Source organism: Molossus molossus, unplaced genomic scaffold, assembly GCF_014108415.1.
Source record: "Molossus molossus isolate mMolMol1 unplaced genomic scaffold, mMolMol1.p scaffold_m16_p_24, whole genome shotgun sequence".
NCBI lineage: Eukaryota > Metazoa > Chordata > Mammalia > Chiroptera > Molossidae > Molossus > Molossus molossus.
This window is the reverse complement of record NW_023425360.1, coordinates 4,302,942-4,325,371: the sequence shown is the minus strand read 5'-3', so window position 1 is coordinate 4,325,371 and position 22,430 is coordinate 4,302,942. Positions and strand designations below refer to the sequence as shown.

General features: G+C 53.8%; 2 protein-coding genes across 7 annotated transcripts in view; one reads left to right on the top strand and one right to left on the bottom strand.

The window, feature by feature from the left end:
- Positions 1–6,678, top strand: part of ABHD2 (abhydrolase domain containing 2, acylglycerol lipase) — a 64,615-nt gene extending 57,937 nt beyond the window's left edge. Inside the window, exons 9-10 of one of the 4 annotated variants that reach the window (XM_036278075.1) lie at positions 1,163–1,355; positions 4,917–6,676. In XM_036278075.1, the coding sequence (XP_036133968.1) occupies positions 1,163–1,355; positions 4,917–4,932 (209 nt within the window). In that variant the 3' untranslated portion in view covers positions 4,933–6,676. Of the gene's footprint in view, positions 1–1,162 lie in introns of all 4 variants that reach the window. The other 3 variants (XM_036278072.1, XM_036278074.1, XM_036278073.1) reach the window with 3 other exon arrangements.
- Positions 6,679–10,667: 3,989 nt separating this feature from the next.
- RLBP1 (retinaldehyde binding protein 1) lies at positions 10,668–21,544 on the bottom strand. Of its 3 annotated transcripts, none has more exons than XM_036278089.1 (9): positions 21,456–21,544; positions 20,945–21,003; positions 19,021–19,111; positions 18,649–18,777; positions 17,191–17,395; positions 15,411–15,589; positions 12,447–12,605; positions 11,296–11,406; positions 10,668–10,997 (listed from the first exon to the last, which is right to left on the bottom strand). In XM_036278089.1, exons 3-9 carry the CDS (start codon positions 19,030–19,032, stop codon positions 10,839–10,841), a joined length of 954 nt encoding a protein of 317 aa, XP_036133982.1. In that variant the 5' UTR covers positions 19,033–19,111; positions 20,945–21,003; positions 21,456–21,544; the 3' UTR covers positions 10,668–10,838. The 3 variants fall into 3 exon arrangements, with proteins under 3 accessions (XP_036133982.1, XP_036133984.1, XP_036133983.1); XM_036278091.1 differs by having other exon boundaries at positions 11,296–11,361; XM_036278090.1 differs by lacking the exon at positions 20,945–21,003.
- Positions 21,545–22,430: the final 886 nt, after the last annotated feature.

The following is a 22,430-nucleotide window of genomic DNA, read 5'->3' as shown; positions in this document are numbered from 1 at the left end:
CCACTCCGTGCATGCTGCACGTGTGATGGGACACAGGTCTCGCCTGTTACCCCCCTGCCCCCAGAGAGCCCTGGTGCACCACTCCGTGCATGCTGCACATGTGATGGAACACAGGTCTCTCCTGTCACCCCCTGCCCCATCAGACTCAGTCCCTGCACAGGACCGAGTTGCTCACTCAGCCACGCTGGCAGCAGACAGAAGGCAGCAACGTTGGCTTCCTTCCCTACGTCCAGCCTTAGCTCTACTGCTGTCACACAGAAACGTGTGCAGTAGTGACCGCAGGACAAGAAGATAGGGGTCAGGCCCGGAGAGAGCCCGGGGAGCCACAAGGGTGCGGGCCAGGAGGCGCCGCAGAGGCCCAGAGCAGTCAGCAAGGGACTGCTGTCAGTTATGCCCCATATGGTACCAGCTGCCCACACCGTCATGGCCTTCGCTGGCCACTTACCTAACTCATGAAGCCTAGCGCTCGTCAGTCCTCAGGATGGCCACTCCGCGTGTGCCGCGAGAGCGTGGGCACCTCCAGCACCACTGCAGCTTATGTTTCAGTCTTACAAGGTGAATGTCTAGTGAAAAGCCATCGAGTCCCGAGTTCACCTTGTTCCCCAGTGAGTAACAGTGTAAATGCTGGACTGCGGAGCCTTCCTCGGCCCCCTCCCCGCAAGCAGCCTCAGCGCCGCCGGGAACTTGGGGGCAGAGCAGAATCTCAGCTCCTTCCGCAGGCCTGGGAAAGCAGCACCTGCATTTTAAGGCGATATCCCAGGGGTTCAGATGCACAAAGTTGGGGAGCGTTTGGCTGTACAATCGAATCACTTGGGGAGCTTTAGCAGTATCAGCAGCTGGAGTCCACCCCCCCCCCCCCGAGATTCTGACGTCATTGGTCTGGGCGCTGCACAGGGATCTTTACAAACCCCACGAGTTCTCACGTGCAGCCGTGTCTGAGACCCACATAGAATCCTCAGGCTCCCGAAGCGGGTGCCTGCTGGGCCTGCCTCACAGTGTCCCTCCCACCACGGCGGACCGGCAGCCAGCAGAGGTCGGATGCCCTCCGAGGTGACCCTCCGCCTGTGGGGAAAGCCTGGGCCACCCTCGCCGACTGCTTTCGCACCTGCTGCCCTGGAGCTGACCGGGTGACAGCGACTCACACGCTGCCTTTCTCCTGCAGAGAAACGGGAGAACGTCATGTTCGTGCTGCCTCTGCACGGGGGCCACCTGGGCTTCTTCGAGGGCTCCGTGCTGTTCCCCGAGCCGCTGACGTGGATGGATAAGCTGGTGGTGGAGTACGCCGACGCCGTCTGCCAGTGGGAGCGCAGCAAGCTGCAGTGCTCCGACGCCGAGCAGGGGGAGGCGGCGCTGGAGTGAGGGCGCCCTGCCGCCCTCCCCGGGACGGGCCTCCTCGCCACCGCTTCAGGTCTCCCCTCCCTCAGTGACCTGGACCCAACCTCACACCGTCAGCGGGCCCCACACGCCTGTCTGGGTGGGCGGCTGTCCCTGGGAGCGCCAGGCTATTTTTGTGCTTAGTTACTGGTTTTCTCCATTGCATTGTTAGCCGTGGTGACAGGCGGCAGGCTGCTCACCCTCCTGTCCAGTTTCAGCATCACCATCATTGCTCTTAAGCCAATTACATCTAGTTTCCCTATGAAAACTGTGTCAGAACAGCAGTTTTGCTTTGCCGGTCAAAAGGCTTTCCCCCAAGAACAGTGAAGGATGTCTGTTATTTTGTGGTGGTCGGACGTGTCCTTGTGTAGACCTGGAAAGCGCTCACAACCTAGACCCTGCCGAGATGCAGGTCAGCTCTGGAGCCTGGGGACCTGGCCTGCCCGGCCACAGTGTGGCTTCTTACATGGCAGAAAAACTCCCTGAGTTACAAGCCAGGTTCCTCCCTCGCTGTCTCCTGGTTCCCTGCACGTGCTGGTGATGAGAGTGACCGGGGCGCTTGTCAACACTGAGCCTCCCAGGCCCCTCCCCGTGGAGAAGCTGATTCCGTGGGTCTGGGAAGGGTCTGGGGATTTTCATTTCTGACAAGTGCCCCTGGTAGTTCTCATCACCAGGCAAATTTGGGAAGGACTGTCCTGCAAGGCCTTCAATGTAGAAACATCTTGGCAGCTCGTTTTATGACGATGTGTGGTCAGAGGTGTCACCTGGCCCCAGAGCAGCTGCCCCTTGCGGCCAGCGTGATGGCCTGGACAGGACCTGAGCTGCACCGGCCCTGCTTCTCACTGACTCTAGGACCCCGGAAGTCCCTTGTACATGAGTTTCTCCACCTGTAAAATGGGGGTCTTGGACCAGGTAGATTGCTGAGATCTACTGGTCCTAAAGTTCAATGACAAGCTCACTTTGCTGAGGTTTGAGAGAACGTCCCTCCAGGGCGCCTGGAGCTGCCCTCCCAGTCTAAACATGTACCTGTCCTCCCTGCCTGCCTCCTCTGTTTCCTTTTGTTGTTGCTCCTCGTTTCATAGAAAGAAGTTTGTGGGGGTTTTGTTTTATTATTTGTAATTCTGTCTTTTAACCCAGGTCTCTCTAACTCTGGTTTTTGATACCAAACAGTTCAAAAGTTGGACCTGAGTTGGGAGAAAGCTCTTTCCAAGTGAAGCGGGTGTTGTTTCGAAAGCAGTTTTTCAATTTAATAGCCTGTTGCAGCCTGTCGGAGAGTCTTTCCAAAGGGTGTCTTCTCAAATGAAAACGTCACTCTAAGTTTCAAGTACTTCTTTCCTCCAGTCCTGTAGTACTTGACTATCTAAAAACCCTGCACTTTGAAAAATCAGCAGTCGCTATGCAGAACTGAATGGGACCATGCGCAAAGCTGCCTAGATGCTTCAGAACTGTTCTGTTTCATCTCCTTTGCTCCGGGGCAGACAGGAGTGGGAAAAGAGGGTCTGTGTCGTCGTTCAGGGCGTCGAGGGAGGCACTGGGGCTTGGATGCCAACCCTTACGGCCACAGGTGGATGTGGGGTGGATGTTGACCCCAGTGGCTCCGACAGTAACGTCTGTCCCCTGGAGAGATCATTTGCTGACAATCGCTAGATCGTCCTAACAAATAGCATCAATGACAGCCATTCTCTGCAAAGATTAGGATGTCTGTGATCTGAACTTTGCTTTGGTTTATACTTACACCAAATTCGTTGTCACGACTTTTCCCTCAAGTAGCTGTTCCATGTTCCAGCACAAGGGGCACTGTCTTCTCCCTCAGCTGGAAAGCTAGTCCTCCCGTCACTTGCCCGACAGCCACCGCTGTGTTCTAGGAGACCCGCGGTCATATTCCCCACAGCTCCCTTCATTTCTTAAGCCTTTTTGTGGAATTGGGTAAACGAAGCAATAACTTCATGGATTTGTATGACCATCCCAGGAAGCAAGAGGCTTCTTCTCATTTGCCTCGGGTCATCTCGAGAGAGAAAGTGGTGGCCGGCTACCACCTTTGTTCAGGAGGAAAAAGACAGTCCTGTTGCCACACTCCAGGGTGCAGGGGACAGAAGTCCTTGGAGCCTGGTGTGCAGGGCAGAAAGACCCAGGTGTCCCATGGGGGAGAGGCAGGGTTTGGGGCATCTCCTTTCACCCCCCTCCAGACTGCGAGGGCTGTGTCCCAGCTGAAATCTTCCTAGCGTGGGACCCTGAACGGTACTTACATGCCACTGAAGCCCTTTGTTCAGAGTCAGGCTGGCCGGCATGGAAGCGAGAGTGGGTCTGTGGTGTCTTAGGACGCTCTTGTTCGTCCCTGAATGAGCGCACAGAGGCGTTGAATCCACAGAGCTGCAAGCTTGCTCGTAAACAAGGAGGCGGCATTGTATATGTAGGTCAGCTTCTTCCTCCCTGTAGCTTCCCGTGGCTTCTCTCCCTCCAGTCATTCATTCCTGATGCCTGTGCGAGTGCTCGTAGGGTCCTGCCTGGGCTGAAGCCAGGCCGGGTTGTCAGAGGGCATTTGATGCTCTTCTTTTAAAATCAGATTAAGGATATGAGTTGCATCGACCTAGATGGTTCTGTTGCTGGAATAACACGTTCAAAACCAAGAAGGGGGGAGGCACCCACATTCCTCCTGGTTGTACTCTGCCTCCTAAACAATTTGAAAACATTGATGAGTAACTGATTCGAGTCAAATTAGGATTTTCTGAAAAATGGTGTTTGGTCTCCTTGATGCATTTATGTTAGAGGACGTCTAACAGGCTGGAAGAAAACCTCCCAGCTCCCTGCTGTGAGTGACCCCAGCAGCCTGGAGCAGACAGTGGGGTAGAATCGTTATACTCGTTCACCTCTCTGCATGTCACACGTGCAGGGACCCCTGTGGCAGAGCAGATGAGGGGAGATGTACCCACCCGGAAGGGAGCACATTCCCTCCTTGGCATGGTGTTATGGAGGCAGGTCCAGGAGCCCTGGTCCTTGTCCTGTCCCTGTTCACACTGGATGGGGGCAGCTGCTTCACCTCCCTGAGCCCCAGGGACCCTAGACCATCTCTAAAACCACTTCATCTGTGCACACATCTCCCAGACATTCCCACGGCCTCGCGAGCTCGTGCGTGTAGAAGGGCTACGTCGAGGCCCCCCTCACCCGAGGGCCTTGGAGAGGGAGCTACTGCCTTAGGCTTTGCGGGTGAAGACCCTGATCTTGCCCTTGCTCCGTGTCCCCTGGCTTCCCTTCGGCGTCTCCGCCCTCACCTGTGCCCTTGCTATTGCAAGGCCGGTCGTGTGACTGGGCCAGGTGTACTGCTGGAGCGAGGCAGATGCCCCCTCCTGTGCCCCGGGCAGAGCATCGAGAGCTCCCGGGCAGAACGCCTTCCAGCCCGGCTTCCTCCTCCAGCTGCTGTCTTCATGAAGCCGACCTCTCCGGTGCCGCTGTGCGCATGAGAGTGCTCTTTGTCCCCGTGTGACTGGAGATCGCTTTGCCAGCTCCGGGGAGATAATGCGTGTGTTCTTGTTTGTGTTTGCCAGGCAAGCAGATGTCTGAGATGTGAGAGGCTTCTCTTGTCCTGTGGCATCGATTCTGACTTAGAGCCCAAGTAAGGAGCACGGAAACACACTGAGCTGAAGGCGCCGTCAGGTCCTTGTCCTTTAGAGCGGACAGCAGAGCTCCGGGAGGCACTCCCCTGCAGCGCCCGCTCACAGTGTCATCGGGAATCACTTTCTTTGACCAGAAAGCCTTAACTAAACATCCCCTGGTATCACCACTCTACCGTGGCATGAGAATTCACACTCTCCTGCTGAGGAAGTTTGAAGTGTGAAGCCACAAGCAAAACCAGAGAATCTCTTCCTGTGGCCTGTATGCGTGTTATGTCGGGCACCCCCACCCCTCAGCCAGGAGGGACCCGGAGCCTGCGAACCCTTCATCTCTACACCTTTCTTCCTCGCGGCCTCACTTGCTCAGAGCCACTCTGGGTCACTTGGCTGCTGCCAACAGCTGAGAAAGTGGCCTGCCCGGGGCACGTAGAGGCCCCGCTATGGAGAGAAAGGTTTGCTTCTACCTCTGTCATCTAAGCAGAAGGAAGTACCCCCTCCTCGTAGAGTAGGATTAGTTTTGCCAAATTGCACTTGAGGCTGAGGGAGGGGAAGTGGCCCAGCCGGCAGAGGGACCAGAGTGCTCCCAGAGAACTGCTGCCGCCTCTTGCCTGTCGCTGCTGTCGCTGCCGCCGCAGCTGGGCACCCTCGGAGCAGGCGCGGGCCCAGCCCCAGCCTTCTCGGCTTCCAGGCAGCACACAGCTGCCCCCTTGGAAGAGTTAGCCCCTCACCCCGTGTTTTCTGAGTTGTTTTTCCTGGCATGTGTGTGGGTATCTCTAATGAATAAAATGACATTAATTTCCAACTGGTAGATTAAGCCTTTCAACTCAACTCCTTTGTAAATTAGCAACGAAATCGATATTCTACGTTCTCCCCTCCCTGGTCCCCATAGCCAAGAAAATCTATTGCCATAGTTGGGGGCAGTCCACTCACAGCACCTGCAGAAATACCCTTCATCTCAACGGGCATTCTCCTTCCAGACCACCCACACTGAGCAGCCAGCTGTCCCCTAGGACGACTGCTGTCCGAGTGGGCGGGCCAGGTTCCTGGTGTAGAGGTAGGTCCGTCGGGTTTGGGTTTGGCCTCTAGTTTCCCTAAAGCACAAGTCCGTGTGGAACCCGTCACCTCTGCACACCAGTTCCAGGCGAGCTGGGCCTCCCGCTGCCTCAGGAAGACCTTCACTGTACCTGAGCTTCTGACTCCTGCCACTGCAGCTGCCTTAGTGACCCGGGGGGGAGGGGGAGCCCGCGGGCGTCTCCCCTTTCCTGCGTAGACTCCCGGCAGCCACGTCCTTCTCTGGCAGACCCGCTTCCAGACTGGTTTTTGAGAACCATCACTTTCACATTCCTGATTTCCATTTTGTTTCATTTTGTTCGGGTTTTCTGAAACTTAACATGCTGCCCCGAAAATAATGTAGTTCTGAGTTTGCGTTCCAAAAGCCTCCGTGCTGTGGATGTGGGGGAGAAACACGGGGTCCTCCAGCACTGAGGTGTTTAAGACTTGCAACTAGCAATGCAACTTTTCTAAACATGAGGATATTTACCTTTATTAAGAACTTATAAACAGTGGTGTCCTTGATCATTTTATGTTCCCTTATTACTTTTGGTCCCATTTTGATTCTGTGTGGTGGTAAACAAAGATCATTACAAATAAAAGCTGTAATTTTGTTATCTTTGATCCAATGGAATTTCTTTACTTAAAAAAATAAAACACTAAAAATGTGGCGTGGCTGCGTGTTTTTATGCAGTGGGGCTTGTTCTCGAAACGGGTTCTCACCGTGTCTCCGCCGAAGCGTGGGCTCGGAGGAAACGGGCCCAACACCAGGTTCTCGTGAGGATGGACTAACCCAGCCTCGCAAACAGACACCGGGGAGAGGACCCACCCGCAGGCATCTCTACAGGCCCGTGGCTCCTGTCGAGAAAGCCAGAGCTGGAGGTAAGCGAGAAGCCAGCATGGCGATCTATAAAGCGAACCACGCAGGGGAGATGCAGATGGCCGTCGCCATGGGCGGTTCGTATGCTTCCCAGTGGTGTTCTTTGAACAGACCGGGTGAACGTCACCTGCACTGAATGATGTTGGGTTGGTTGAGTGATGGCGGTGGTCTCTTCTTGATGTCTGTCTGCATCCAAGCTCAGTCTCCCAGGGCCGGGCCCCGGCCCCGCCCGGAGCATCCTCCAGGCTCCCTACCCCAGGCTCCGTGTCAACCACCTAAGAATGCCCAATATCACACGTCCAAGCGCATCCCCCTCTGGTACGGAGCTTCTCCCGACTTCGAATCCCTCACGAAATAGCAGACTCTTTGGATCCAAGAAAACCTATGTGCTGAGGATACTGCCTATCAGAGGTACCACGCGGAAGACATTTCAGGTCCAGGGTGTTGGGGGGGGGGTGCCAGCAGCTTGCCAACGTGGTCGGCTCACGCTGTGCCTCTCAAGGATTGGCTCTCGGTGACATTCATCTGCAATCACTCTATGGTCCCGATGGACTAATATCGTTATCATACCTTTTGCTAGCGGCCCCTCAGCCGTAGTCCTGTAGGGAGTACTTGCCAAACACCTACCTGGATGGCCCCCTGCAGGTATGACAGCCCCCCTCTTTTCTCTCCCGGGTATCCCCCCTTCCCCAGAGGGCGGTACCTGTCTGGTTGGAAGACATCCCAGGCACATTGACCTGGAACTGCCGAATCTCTCTCCTTTCTGCTAGGGGCTGTGTGTGCCAGAGGTTTTTGTTTCACACTTTCTACCTCTTTGGAGTTATCCCAGCGTCTCTACCGGAGGCTGTTTGGTTTGTCCCTTTATCTAATGAGGTTGGCGAAACTGACCTGGATTAAGCGGTGTTTCCATTTCATTGTTCTCTGCCCCTCCTACCTGTGCCTCCTCTAGCCTCGGAGGTAGATGGACGTTCGAGACAAAGCCTGAGTAGTTAACAGCTAAAGGGACCTGGAGTCAGAGTTGCTGGGTTAGGGTCCCACCCTGGCCACTTCCTAGTTCTTTAGCCTGAGCAGGATTTAACCTTGAGGTTTTCTGTTTCTCTTTTCTTTTTTACCTGTAAGATGGGGGAAATTATAGTATGAATGCCTATCTCTGGATCTTGAGAGATTCTTTATCACTAGCAAGCTCCCAGGTGGGCAGACATCACCTTCCCGGGACCAGCACTGCCGAGGGTCCTCAACACCAGCACCACACCGAGCACTGGAAGTGGGATAAAAATGGCCGGTGTGGCTCAGTGGTTCAGTGTCGACCCTGCACCAAGAGGTCGCCGGTTCGATTCCCGGTCAGGGCACATGCCCAGGTTGTGGGCCCAATCCCCAGTGGGGGGCGTGCAGGAGGCAGCCAGTCGATGTTTCTCTCTCTCTCCTCGCCACTTTCTCTCTAAAATCAATAAACAAAATAAAATGGTCCTATTTACCCCATAAGTAACTCGTCAGCTCTTTTCCTGGCTGGCTTAAGGCCTGGGCATCCCTCTTCCGGGAGGACTTGGCCAGGTCACCCTCCAGCATCCCTCTGAGCAGTAACCACTCTCGTCAGAGGCTCTCTGAAGCGGGGGGCCCATTTCCCTACCGAGACCTCCACCCACACCTGAACCAGTTGCCCCCATCTACTAACCCTGTCTCCCAGGGGTCCGCACGGGGCTGGCAGAAATGCATCATTACAACGTCCCAGCCCTCGCTCTGTTCAAATCACCTGAACGTGGCAGAATTCCTGCCTCTTCCCAGGTGTCTCCAGAAAGGAGGCTATTCTGGGCAGCACATGGTTGTCACTGAAGTCAAGTTTTGTTGTCCTCCGCCCTGTATTGGATGACTTCCAAAATAATATTTTACTGTCCCTCTTCCTCTCTTTTGAATGTGGTGACGGTGGCCGCTTGTAGGAACCCAGCGTGTAGGCAGCTGAGATTTCATGAGGCTGAGCGGGTCAGGTTTAACATTGACATACGTCATCTTGGGACACTTTCAAAGGCAGCACCACCTTCCTTCCAGGGCCCAGCCTGGCCCAGCCTGCCCACTTCCTTTCCTGCTGTTTGTCTGAGTGTGGAGGGGCAGTACCCAGGCATGGCCAGCAGGGGGCGGTGCCAGCCCACAGTCAGCAAACGCATTGGGTCCCAGCCCCATAGCTCTGCTTCAGAAAGCCCCAGGTCCTTCTTGTCAGACTCCTGCCTTCTTAGCTCGAGATGTTCCAGGAGTTCCCTCAGGAGGAAGCTGTTGAGTCCCCCCCCTGCCTTTTTTTTTTTTAATTCTCACCTGAGGATATTTTTTTCCATTAATTTTTAGAGAGAGTGGAAGGGTATGGGGGAGAAGGAAGGGGGAGAGAGAGATTGATGTGAGAGAGGCACATCGATTCATTGCTTACCGACCGCACCCCCACTGGGGCTGGGGATCGAACCTGTAACCCAGGTACATGCCCCTGATGGGGAATCAAACCCGCAACCCTCTGGTGCATAGACCAATGCTCTACCCACTGAGCCAGACCAGCCGGGGCTAGTTCCACTCTTTTTAGGCTTGAATACTAGCGTGCCATTAAGATTTGACTGGGAAAAGCGGAGCTTCAACTTTCAAAGGGTTTGAAGAAATCCTCAGTGCTCAGACACCCACAAAACTTTGCTACGATTCCTCCCTCGGCTCCACAGTCCTATGCAAATATCATTTCCGACCATGGACTGTTGACTGTGACTGTTACAAAGACGGGAGTAGCTTGGGAGGTGAGCGTCCACTGGAAACCCTAGAGATGAAAGGAAGGACGTAAGGAATCAATGCACGTTAACACCCCTGCGTCCAGGTCCACAGCCACGCTGGGAAAGAAGAAGGAGAAGCTCCCACGGGAGTGAAAGCAGAAGGCATTGGATTGAGCCCACAGGTGGGTGCAGCCCCAAGGGTGCTTCGTGCCCATAAGAAGTGGGGTGATCCCCCTAAGCAAGAGCAGGGAAGCCTTGGCATGATTACTGGGGTACCTCAGTGGGAGCAGCCGGCCAGTTGACACCCTCCCACCACCACCAGCCACACGGGAACGAGCGTCTGCATCCAGGTGGGATCTTGGGGGTGCTCCTGAGCTCCGTGCCCAGAAGCAGCCAGACCTTCCCCACGAGGGAGCAGCAATCAGAGGCCTCGCATCACACCGCGAGTCTGAGACGAGCATGAGCACGCTCAAAAATCACCAAACACTGAGGCACGCCAACTCCACATTTGTCACACTGTGCAGAGCTGGGGAGTAGACGTCTGTCCCTGCAAAGTGCCTGAGACTGAAGGTCAAGAAGACCTTTCACCAGATCACCTGAGGGGTGAGTGCTGAGAAAACACCATCTGTAAGAGTATCCGGGAGGCAAGGGGTCTGGAGGGACCCCACAGACAGAAGGAGGGGGCCACACGTGACCATCACCGCATGCACCAGACTGCACCTTACTGAGGGCACCAGGCCACCCCAAAAGGGAACTGCTGCAGGGCTGCCTCCACCCTGGAATTAATTCCATGTGGAAAACCCCTCACCGCCCATTGGCTGCCAAGGTTACGGTGCCCACCGGCTCATTTGTACTTATATCCCCCTCCTTGTCTGTTTTCACAGACTCGAAGTAGCAGAACCCTGTTACGAAGGAAATCGTTAAGAAAATCAGAGTCTTTGAAACAACTGCACACAAATTACTACCCCAGCGCTTCCAAGTCAGTAGGAATGGAACTGTTCCCCATTCTTGTTCAAGCGAATTCCCTCTGCTTTATTGCCCCGAACTAGGAGGAGGGTGACACCTGAGGTCACCCAAGCTTAGGGAGGGCCAGGGGACCCACAGGCAGCCCTTTTCCCAGCCTTCTGGGTGCAGGACACTGAGGAGAGGCCCAGGGATGCCAACTACGGGGCCGGCTGGCCAGAGCTGCCCTCAGAAGGCAGTGGTCTGGGCTTGGGCCCGGGGGCCAAAGAGCTGCTCAGCAACAACCTTGCCGTCATACTTGGGCAGTGTGCCCCCAAAGTCGGTGGGCAGGATGTCCTTGTCGATCTCCTGGAAGAAGCCGGAGAGGTCATCTCCATGGACAAAGACCTGTAGGAGGAAAGAGACAGAGCTGAGCAGGGAGGTGCCCTATGATGAGGGGTGGAGGGGAGGACAAAGACAGTGTGCCATCTCTGCCTGGGGACATCCTTCTCCACAATCCTTGTTGTGCTGTCTGTGGGGTCCACTCAGTTCAGGACGACAGGAAGAAGCCGAGGAGAGCTCAGGCGGGGTCCCCTTGTCCCCCCACCCTCATCCCTCTTGTCCCATGAAGCCTCTCCTGCTACAGCCCCGCCCACTCTGCCCCCCAGCCCGTCATGAGCCCGTGGCTGCGGGGCCAGGCACTCACCCTCTGGAGCAGCTTGCTCTTCAGGAAGGGCCTCACCACGTTGTAGGTCGTGGTGAAGTACCACGGCTGGTGGATGAAGTGGATGGCTTTGAACCGGGCTGGGAAGGAATCCTGTGGTGACAGAGAGCGTCCCACCCCGCAGCCCCGTCCTCAGCGGTTCCTCTTACTCCCCCACTGCCTCTCACCGTGGCCCGAGGACAGCCCCAGGCCACCAGCTGGGGACCCCTGGCTTCACTGTGGCTCCAAACTGCAAGAAGAAGCCGCAGAGGCCATCGGGCCCAACGTCCTCCCCGCTGCTGCCTAAAACCGTGTGCTGCGGGGGAGAAGGGGTGAAGCGGGAGCCCTGCTTGGTGTTTAGGGGACTGAGTTTGTCACACCCGCCTGCCTGCTGAGTGGACCACAGGGATGCCGCTGTCATGCTCACAGTCCTTCAACCCATCCCCGCCTTCCTTCCCAGGGACACAAACAGACTGAGAAAGGACCCCGACACACAGGGGTGAGTGTCAGGGGTTAGCAGGTCAATTCACGTTCAGACAAATCCGGACAGAGAATGGGATTTCAGGTCAGAAGGGGTAAGTTCAAGTCCAGCCTCTGCCACTTCAGAGTTTTGTGACCTTGAGAAATCACACAGATCTCTGAGCCTCGTTTTCCAGGTTTTGGTTTTAAAAAACTTTTTTTTTTAATTGATTTTAGAGAGAGAGGAAGGGAGAGGGATAGTTAGAAACATCGGTGAGAGAGAACATCGAATGGCCACCTCCTGCACGCCCCCTACTGGGGATTTGGCCCACAACCTGGGCATATGCCCTGACCAGGAATCGAACCGGTGACCTCTTGTGCATGGGTTGATGCTCAACCACTGAGCCACACCGGCCAGGCAATGTTGCAGGTTTTTTAGAATGAAGCAGGGGCGCAGCGAGAGACTGCTCTCTCAGGTGAATGAGTGAATGAATGAGTGAATGAATGAATGGATGGATGGTAATACTTGGTACACTGTCAATCATCATGCGAGTGTCTGTGTTTCTCATTGCTCTTTGCGGCGCCAGGTGGTCATATTCTCAGGTCCCTGCCAGTAACATCAACCAGGACGCTGGGCCCAACCTCCCAGCCTCCCACCCGGTCATCAGCTGCAGGGCACAGTTCCGAGGCCTCACCTGGAGCATGTCCACCATCTTCCTGAGATCCACAGCCCGAAGCCCAGCGGCCTGCTGCATGGTGAAGCCCTTGAAGTTCTCAACGATGCAGAAGCCGTTAATTTGGGTTTCCTCGTTCTCCAGTAGCTTCTCCAGGATGAAACAATATGCCTGCAAGATCTTGGCACAGAGTGAACAGGCTGAGAGCCCCACCTACAGGCCAAGGTCCTGAGGGGAGAGCTAACTGGTCCCTTACCGGAGGTAACGCATCACAGGCTTAGAGCTGGGACACTCCTCTGTGAATGTATCCCAACAAAATAACCTTGAATGGCACGGCCACGGTTAGATGCCAGAGTGTCTATCCTTGCACCATTAAAATGTCCAACTTATTTTTTTTTTTATCGTCACCTGAGGACATTTTTCCATTTTTTTTGTTCAGATAGAGTGGGAGGGAGGGAGGGAGAGAGAGAGAAACATTGACATGAAAGGGACACATCGAGTGGTTGCCACCCGCACGACCCAACCAGAGCTGGGAGCAAACTGCAACCAAAGTACGTGCCCTTAGTGGGAACCGAACCCGGGTCTCTCTGGACCGCAGGCCAATGCTCTAACTGCTGAGTCAAACCGGCCAGGGCAAAAATATCCAACTTATTAACAGACTGGTGAAATTATGGTACATTCATGCCATAGAATATTCTGGAGCAGTTAAAAATATATATAAGACTAATGATACAGGAAATGTGCATTCATAGTATATTATTATAAGGTATGACCCCATTTTCACAAGAAAAAAATGTGTGTGTGCATACATGTATGTGTGTGCATATGTGCATGTAAGTGTGTTTGTAGATTTCCAGAAAAAAATAGATTGGAAGGATGTCGGTGGTAGAATTGTGGTTAATTTTAAATTTGTGACACTTTTAGTATTTCTAAAATGAGTAGCTAATCACTTATATAATAGGAAAAATATTTGTAAGTTTCTTAACATATATATACGTTATATCATGTATATATCTATATGTATATGTGTATTTATATATATCCCCCCCAAAAATATATATATATAAAATATATATGCCCTGCCCTAAAGCCAGTATCTTATTTAGTTGAAAATAACACTAAATTTTAAACATTATTATTGTCCCTAATAAGATCAGGATGTTGACTATATCCACCACCATTTAACTCTTGTTAGAAGTCCAGCCAATACAATCAACTTTCTTTTAAAAAATCAGGGGCATAAGAAGTAGAAAAGAAAAAGCAACCTTCTCTATTTACAGATAATATGAAAGTAATCTTGGAAAACCCAAGAGAATCAATCATCAAGCCAACATAAAAAGACTCAGCAAAATACCAAGCCATAAAATTAACATAAAAAGCAATAATCATATGGAAACAATAACCAATTAGAAGACATAATGAAAGAGAAAGCCCCGTTTACAGGAACAACGATACAATAAATACTTAAGACAAGCTTAATGAGAGGTGTGCAAAACATTTAGGAGGAAAGGGCCCCGAAGGGGCAAAGGCAGGTCTGTAAGAGAGAAGGAATCCTTGTTTGTGGCTGGAACTGGGTGTGGACGAATTACCATGTATAAAGAGCCTAATTCTTCCCGGTGTGTTGCATTTAATGTCATCATAATGTAACTCCTAACATTTCTCCCGGAGCTAAAGAAGTTAAATCTAAAGCTCATGGGAAGGTCAACATACAAGCACAGCTAGAAAAGCCCAGAAGGTGAGAAGCAGGAAGGACAGACAAGCCCTCACAGAAATGAGACATTCTTTTTTTCTTTGTTTCTTTATTGATTTCAGAGAGAGAGGAAGGGAGAGGGAGAGAGAGAGAAACATCGATGAGAGAGAACACTGATCGGCCGCCTCCTGCGTGCCCCCCACTGGAGATCGGGCCCACAACCTGGGCATGTGCCCTGATCGGGAATTGAACCAGCAACCTCTTGGTGCCTGGGTCGATGCTCAACCACTGAGCCACACTGGTCGGGTGAGACATTCTATACAATCTGTGTAATTAAAACAGTGTGCTCTTGGAGCAAGAATAGACAGAGACCGATGGAACAGAATAGAAAGTCCAGAATTAGACCCAAGGACACAGGAAAATACAGAATATGATAAAGATGGCATCTCAAGTCACTGGGGGGAAAGTGGACATTTAAATAAATGTGGTTGGGACAACTAGACATCATATTCTAAAATGAGTTTGTGTTGCCCTGGCCGATTTGGCTCAGCAGTTAGAGCATCAGCCCGCGCACCAGAGAGACCCGGGTTCAGTTCCTGCTAAGGGCACGTACCTCGGTTGAGGTTCGTCCCCGGCCCCTGTTGGAGTCGTGTGGGTGGCAACCAGTCGACATGTCGATGTTTCTCTCTCTCTCTTCCTCCCTCTCTCCCTCCTGCTCTATCTGAAAATAACTGCAAAAAAAATGTCCTTGGATGAGGATGAGGATAAAAAATAAAAAAATTAAAATAAATAAAATGAGTTGGTGTCTTTTTTTTTCGGGCTTGATGGCATAAGCCAGAGTTCTCCTGAGACCAACTGAATTCCCGTTTAGAATGAGCTTTTGAAGGGCTTGACCAGTGACGTCGCCTACATATAAATGTGAAGAAATCAAGCTGCTAAATTGGTTGGAACCTGTTCTTTGCAGAAACTCTCCCAGTTCTCCCCATTCTGTTGGTAGCTCTCAGCTCTCAGCATCTGGCAGGGCTGACCCCAGCTCGTGGCCCACAGCTGCCACCCCTTCTTGGCGGGGACACCACGTGTTGGCCAGTGAGCCCTGCCTGCAAAGCTGCTGGGCTTTCCAGCTGCCCCGGCACACCCCAGGAATTCTGCGCCCGCCCGGAGGGCCTGGGGGCATCGGCTGCTTGCCTCCCCCTCTAGACCTCCGCCCTGGGGAACCAGGGCTGAGAACCCTGCAGTGCTGGGGGCGGGAACCCTGCCCCGAAGGTGGGAGGGAGCCAGGTGAGCCCCCCGCTGACCTCGTCAAAGGTGATTTCTCCATAGTCCCAGTTCTCGATGTTGAAGAGCATGACCACTCGGCCATACTTGTCGCGACTGGAGAGGACACCAGGGTAGCCGGCCTCGATGGTGCAGCGGACCGCCTCCAGAGACAGGCTGTCGAAGAGCTCGGGGTGCTGCAGCCGGAAATGCACGTAGCCTGTCGCAGGGAGGACAGAGGAGCACCCTCAGGGAGCCAGCCCATCCTGGGTGGGGATCCAGAGGCCTGTGCATGACCAAGCAGGACACTCCCTCTCTAGGAGAACTGTCGGTCATCAAACGAGATTCTAGGCGTGAACATCATGTGTAAACTGCCCACACAGGAGGTGTGACCCTAAATCTGAGGATGACTATTACTGGGTCTTTCTCTCGCCCATGGGCAGAGGCACAGGTTTCTCAGGGGGACACAGGTGAGCTGAGTGGGGGTTGGGGGAAGACAAACTTCAAACCCAAGCAGGACACAGTGGCCCTTCCAGATGGAGCACCCCATCCTTGCCTGTCCTGGACAGGCCCCCGCCTCTCTGTGGCTGTCCCCACCACCAAACTCTGGGGGGACCAGGCCCAAGGAGGTGTTGGGGAGCCTCTGCCCAGAGAATTCCTCTGGCCCCCTGAGAAGCTCCCGCACAGCCCCATCACTCAGCCTTGGTCCTACTGCTAGACACATTTCCTTTGGGTTTTTCTTCAAAAAGTCCCACTGTGCCCTGGCCAGTTTGGCTCAGCGGTTAGTGTTGGCCCACAGACCACAGGGTCTTGGGTTGGATTCCCGGCCAAGGGCACATACCTGGGTTGCAGGTTCAATCCCTGGCCCCGGTTGGGGTCATGCAGGAGGCAACCAGTTGATGTGTCTCTCTCACATCAATGTTTCTCTTTCTTTCTCTCCCTCTCCCTCCCTTCCACTCTATCTAAAAATTCATGGAAAAATATCCTCGGATGAGGGCTAACCAAAAAAAAATTCCCATTGTTCTAGGGCCTTCCACTTTACCTAAAACTTCAACCCCTCAATGTATTATCTCCGCCTCCTCTATTTTCTTTCGGTATCTCTTCTTCCTATCGAACACTGCATATTTTTATCTAGTTTATTTCCACCACTAGAATATAAGGTGCACAAGGGCAACAGTTCTTGTCTGCATTGTTCTCGGCTGCACCCTGTGGCCGAGACCAGCAGATGGCACACGTGGCGGTGAATGTGCCTGCTTAGTGCCTGCTCGGACACCACGGGCCACCAGCACCCAGGACTTGATTTCCGGAGGAAACCTGTCTGCATCCAGCCAGCAGGGACAGTCTTCTTCCTGGCACCATCTTCACGATGGTTCCACTTTCTGCATGAGCTTCGGGTACCTGCGGGGAGCCAGGCACCCTGTACCCACCTTCCCTGCAGAGCTCCAGAGCCAAAACTTGACTTGGGGTGGGGGTGGGGGTGGAGGCAGGGGACTCCTCCCCTCCTTGTACATCCAATTTGGGTGACTCAGTTCTACTCATTGAGTCCTAAGACTACGAGAGAGGAGAGGAGCTAGATCTCTAGTACTCTGGCCCTGCCCCACTCATTCATTCATTCATTCATTCATTCACTCATTCATTGTCAGAGCTGAGGGGGATCTCGCTGGCCCACCTTAGAGCTAAGGATAGGAAGGCTCAGAGCCTTGATGAAGGGGAGGGAAGTGGAGGGGTCGGTCTCCTTGGTGGCTGCTGCGTGAGAGTCAACATCAGCCTCATAACCTCCTCCCCACAGTCTTCCCAAGACTTTCCCCTGCAGGGCCTCACCTCTGAGCAGCTCATAGGCGCGCCCCACGTTGAACTTCCGCGCGCGGATGAAGCGCAGAAAGAAAGCGCTGTCCCTCCCCTGCGCCTTCTCGGCCACAGCGCGGGCCAGCTCCTGCCCAGATGCCGCCTGCACCCGCACCAGCTCCTGCAGCTGCCGTACCACCTCCTCCCGAGTCTCCTCCCTCTCGTTCAGCTCGTCCTTGGCCTGGAACAGAGTCGGGTGGAAGCAGGAAGTCACAGGTGGATGCAGTTCGGGTATGACACACGCACACAGGCTGAGAGACCTTGGAGGGGTCTCAGCTGGGCCACCGCTGCTCCGCCCACCGGGCAGCGCCTCCATCGGCCAGTTGTATTTGGAGAACATCAGGTCCAACTGCTCATCCTGGGTTGTTTGCAGGAGACAGCCAAAGGTCTGAATGATTCTCACTCTAACAGCCTGCACTTACTGGAGCCCTTGGTTCGCTCCCTGCCTGGTCCTTTAAACCTTGGCCACGACCCATCACAATAAGGTTGATACTCTCCCCATTTCTCAGGATGAGCAGACTGAGGTTTGTAGAGTGACGAGGTTCTTGCCCAAGTTCAGCCAGATAGAAAGGAGTGGAGTTGAGGTTGAAAGTCCTACTCAGGCTGGACTTTGAATCACTTTGCTGATTCCCAGACTTAATTCTGATCTTTTATAAAACAAAGGTACCCAGCAGATGGCAGCCTGCCCCCTACCCCCTGCCCCCCAAGCCTCACATTGCTCCCCTAGGCTGGGGCTGGAGAACCCAGCTTGTCTCAAGTTGATCTCTCCTTGCACAGCATGAGGACAGAAGGCAGAGGAGGGGGAGTCAGGTCTGGGGGAAGCTCAGAGCGTCTTTCCCTTGAGATGCTCAGGGAAGCAGACATAGAAGCCAAGAGCCCAGCTCAGTCAGCTCAGCCCCCAAACAGCCCTGCCAATCTCCATCATCTGATCATCTGATAATCAGAGCGCAGTCTGATCATCTCTGGGTTGGTCCAACAACTTTTCTTCGTCGCTTCAGAAGGCAAGACCCAGAGAGGGAAACAGTCTGCACAAGGTCACACAGCACGTTGGAAGTAGTTCTGATTCTCGAACTCAGGCCTCTTTCCTATCCAGTGGCAGCAGCCATTGGGCCCCTGTCCCCCAGGGCCACTTGCAAACCAACATTCTTAATATCAGAGTCTGGGATGATCCCTGGTCAGAGGCCCAGGTCCCGGCATTGGTTTCTGGGAGCCCTGTTGGTGCTATAGTCTTGGATTAGGCTGGCCCGGATGTCTCAGGCCAGTTGCTGCCATGGCGCCGACCTCCAGGAGGGCCCCTAGAACAGGCCAGGCCATTAGGTTCAGGATGACATTGAGAGCTGGGCTGGTCCCTTTGTACAGGAGAGAGGAGGCTGTCGACATTCCCACCTTGTTGCCTCCCTAGCCTGGCCCTCCCTGCACCCTAGGCCCCCTCACCTTCTGCAAAGTGTGGGGGGGCAGCTCACTGCAGCGGCCAAAGACAGGCCCGTGGTCCTTCGTCGTGAGCCGCTCCAGCTGGGCGCGGAGCTCCCGTTCCTCCTCAGGGACCACGCGGAAGGAGCCCGCCTGGGCAGAGAGGGGTCAGGAAAAAACAGTGACAGGTTCCCATCAGCCTGAGCGAGCCAAGCAAAGGGCTTTTGCCCAAGGCTGCTGCTAAGCCTCCTCCCTTTGGGTGGGCTCCAGGATCCCTGAGAGGTTGTGGGGCGAATGCCTGTCACTGTGGGTAGATCAGATCTGGAGAAGCAGGGAGTGGGAGAGGGAAGGGGGGAAGGTGGATGGAGGGGAGCCCCAGGGTGCAGGGGTACTCACCCCCTCTGACATGCTGCCTCTGGAAGATGGAGTCCTGGTCCTCGGAAGAAGGAGGGCCCACTTCCTCTGTCCTCTGCAGGTGGCCTCTTCCCTAGGAGAGGGAGGCAGGGCGGCAGTGGATGGAGAAGCTGCTGATACTGTCTCAGAACAGCGGAGCTCAGACTTCCGCGTGCACCCGTCACCTGGGGCGTGTGGTGGAAATGCAGACTCCTGGGCCCCATGCCCTGCGACTCTGACTCAGGAGGTCTGAGCAGGGGCCCTGGAGTCCGTGCTCGCTCACTCTCTCTCTCTCTCTTTATTATTTACTTTATTGATTTTACAGAGAGAGGAAGTGAAGGGGGGAGAGAGATAGAAACATCCATGAGAGCCCTGGTCAGTTTGGCTCAGTGGTTAGAGTGTCGACCTGCGGTCCAGAGAGACCCGGGTTTGGTTCCTGCTAAGGGCATGTACCTCGGTTGCTGTTTGTCCCTAGCCCTGGTTGGGTCGTGTGGGTGGCAGCCACTCGATGTGTCCCTTTCATGTCAATGTTTCTCTCTCTCTCTCCCTCCCACTCTATCTGAACAAAAAATGGAAAAATGTCCTCGGGTGAGGATATAAATCTTAAAAAAAAAAAAACATCGATGAGAGAGAACATCAACTGGCCGCCTCCTGCATGCCCCCCACTTGGCATCGGGCCCACAACCTGGGCATGTGCCCTGACTGGGAATCAAACCGGCAACCTCCTGGTGCTGGGTCTACGCTCAACCACCGAGCCACACCGGCCGGGCTAGCTACATAATCTTTATACTTGGTACATGTCCTGTGCTTTGTGATACAAAAGTATTTTTAAATCCGGTACTCAGAGCTGGGCTGGCATTATTATTTCCATCCCACATAGGAGGAAACAGGCCAGGAGAATAAGTGACCTGTCCAACGTCACACCGCCAGAAATAGCCAGGGATCAGGAGCCCACGCTGTGACTCTGTCGGCACCCAGAGGCAGCCCGTGTGGCATACAGGGACCTGGATTCGAATTCTGTCTCTTCCACCTACAAGCTGTGTGATTGAACCTGAGTCAGGGTTGTCCCCTGTAAAAGGGAGACGGAAGGGTTGTGAAGGTTAGTTAAATAGTGTACACAGAGGCAGTGCTGGCCACCAGAACGAATCTCGAATCTCGCCCATTACCCACATGTCACCTTGCTCACCCACTGAGTCTGGGGAGACAGCTTTCTGTTTCCAGATATTCTCCTCTCCCACCTAAACATCCCCAGGGCCTTCAGAACCCATCACCACCCTGCTCCTGCCTGTGACCAGGAGCCCGTTGGTCATTTCTGTTACCTAGTCACTGTTTGTAAGTGGCGAGGCGGGACTTGACTTGTTATCTGTCTGACACCAAGACTGCTTTGACACCTAGGGCCAAGCCATTCCCAGGCAAAACCCCTAGGGAGAGCTGGTGTCACCGAAAACCCTTCAGGGTCAGAGACTCTGGGATTTGAGTCAGGCTGTGTCATTTACCACCTGTGTGACCTTAGGCAGGTTATTTAACCTTTCTGAGCCTCGGTTTCCTCATTTGCAAATTGGGGATCAGAACCGTACCTGCCAAAAAAAGAGTCGTGATGACGATCACAGGATTTCCGTAAGGGACCCAGCACAGTGTTCCCCCTTCCTCTCTCAGCATCATCCTGATCATTACCCCAACTGGACAGAGGGACTTGGGGGGGTCCTAGGGAATATCTGAGGGTGTCCCCTTTCCTGCCTCTCACTCTGCAGCCCCAGACAGGGCAGGGACGTTCTCAGGGCTGTAACCCACCCACAGGAACCAAATTTAAGCCCTCTCTCTGGCAGGTAGACCTGCAAATACGTGGAATGGAGACAGAGAGTCTGGAGTACTCCGTGCTCTCTCTAGGGTCTTGCTGGAACAGGAATGGAGAGGCTGGTAGAACTACCTGGAGCTCAGACAGCGCAGAATGCTTGAGAAGCCAGATCAGAGGACAAGGTCCTAGATCTGAGAGAGAGAGGGTTACAGTGAGAACAGGAACGCTTTTCAAAATAGGCCCAATCTATTAACTTGGATTTTTTTTTTTTAAAGTACTGATTTCTGACTTGTATTCAGTGAAAACATACCCACCCCTGTCTCCACGTCCCTGCTCTCTGGGGTTGCCAGAAGGCTCAATTACATGTGAATTTCAGATGAAGGGCAAATGCTTTTTAAATATAAGTATAGTCCAAACCTTGCATGGGGCATACTTATGCTTCAAGAGGATTTGCTGTTCGTCTGAAATGCGTGTTTAAATTCACATTTATTTGCTAAATCTGCCCCCCGATTGGTCTGGTTCATCCTGGAAAGTAGCCAGATGGTTTCAGTGTTACTGGTGTCTGGGATGTGCCCCCCTACACCCCGACTCTTCACCATAGTCCAGGACTCCCCGGCCCAACTGGACCCCGGTACTGACTTACCTGCCAGGTCCGCGGCTACTCCTTGGAGACACCTGGTGCCTGTGTCCTCTGAGGGCCCTGGAGGTGGCCTCCGAGGGGGGCGTGGTCTAGTCAGCAGGCTGGGATTAGTGTGTCACAAGGAACTTCTCAGAGGCCAAGGTTTTCTGTTAAATCAGGCTCACAGGAGGCCCAGATGGGGGCAAGCAAAGGGGGGTGAGGGGATCATTCCGGGCCTGGCTGGAGTGGCCGCAAAGCTCTCCTTTGTGTGGTCCGCTCAGAGCTCCTGATCAGTCACATGGAAGCCGGGTTTGGGAGGTGGGATCCAAGCCAGCCCTAGTTCCTCATCCCGTGGGGGCTCTAGGAGATCACAGCCAGAGGAAGAGATGCAGGAGGCACAGAGAAAGTTTAAATGTGACTGCTGATGCAACGGCGGCAGCTGCGGTGAACCCAGACCTGTCACCCTGTCCCCTAGCTCAGCAGGGCCTGGCGCGGTAGTTGTCACCTCCACAGTGGGCGGGGCCAGTGGGGGAAATGTAGCTGGTTAGGCTGAGTGGGGGAGGGGACAAGACAGACCGACCCACCTTCTAGGCAATTTAGTGAGGTGGTAGGATCCAGACGGCCCACTTTTTAAAAATTCTTCTTCTTCTTGCCCTGGCCAGTTTGGCTCAGCGGTTAAAGCGTCGGCCTGCGGTTCGGAGAGACCCGGGTTCGGTTCCCGCTAAGGGCATGTACTTCGGTTGCACTTTCTCCCCGGCCCTGGTTGGTTGTGCGGGTGGCAGCCACTCGATGTGTCCCTTCACGTCGATGTTTCTCTCTCTCTCTCCCTTCCTCTCTCTCCCTCCCACTCTATCTGTACAAAAAATGGAAAAATATCCTCGGGTGAGGATAAAAAAAAAAAAAAAAAAAAAAAAAAAAATTCTTCTTCTTCTTTTTTAAATCTTCACCCAAACAATTTTTTTTCCCCATTTATCTTCAGATAGAGTTTGGGGAGAGAGA

Excerpts from the sequence above, each read along its gene's own strand:
- RLBP1 (XM_036278089.1), bottom strand. Across the intron at positions 15,590-17,190 it reads CGCCTATGAGCTGCTCAGAG|GCTACGTGCATTTCCGGCTG; the intron begins GTGAGGCCCTGC and ends TCCCTGCGACAG. Across the intron at positions 10,998-11,295 it reads AGAGCAAGCTGCTCCAGAGG|GTCTTTGTCCATGGAGATGA; the intron begins GTGAGTGCCTGG and ends TTCCTCCTACAG.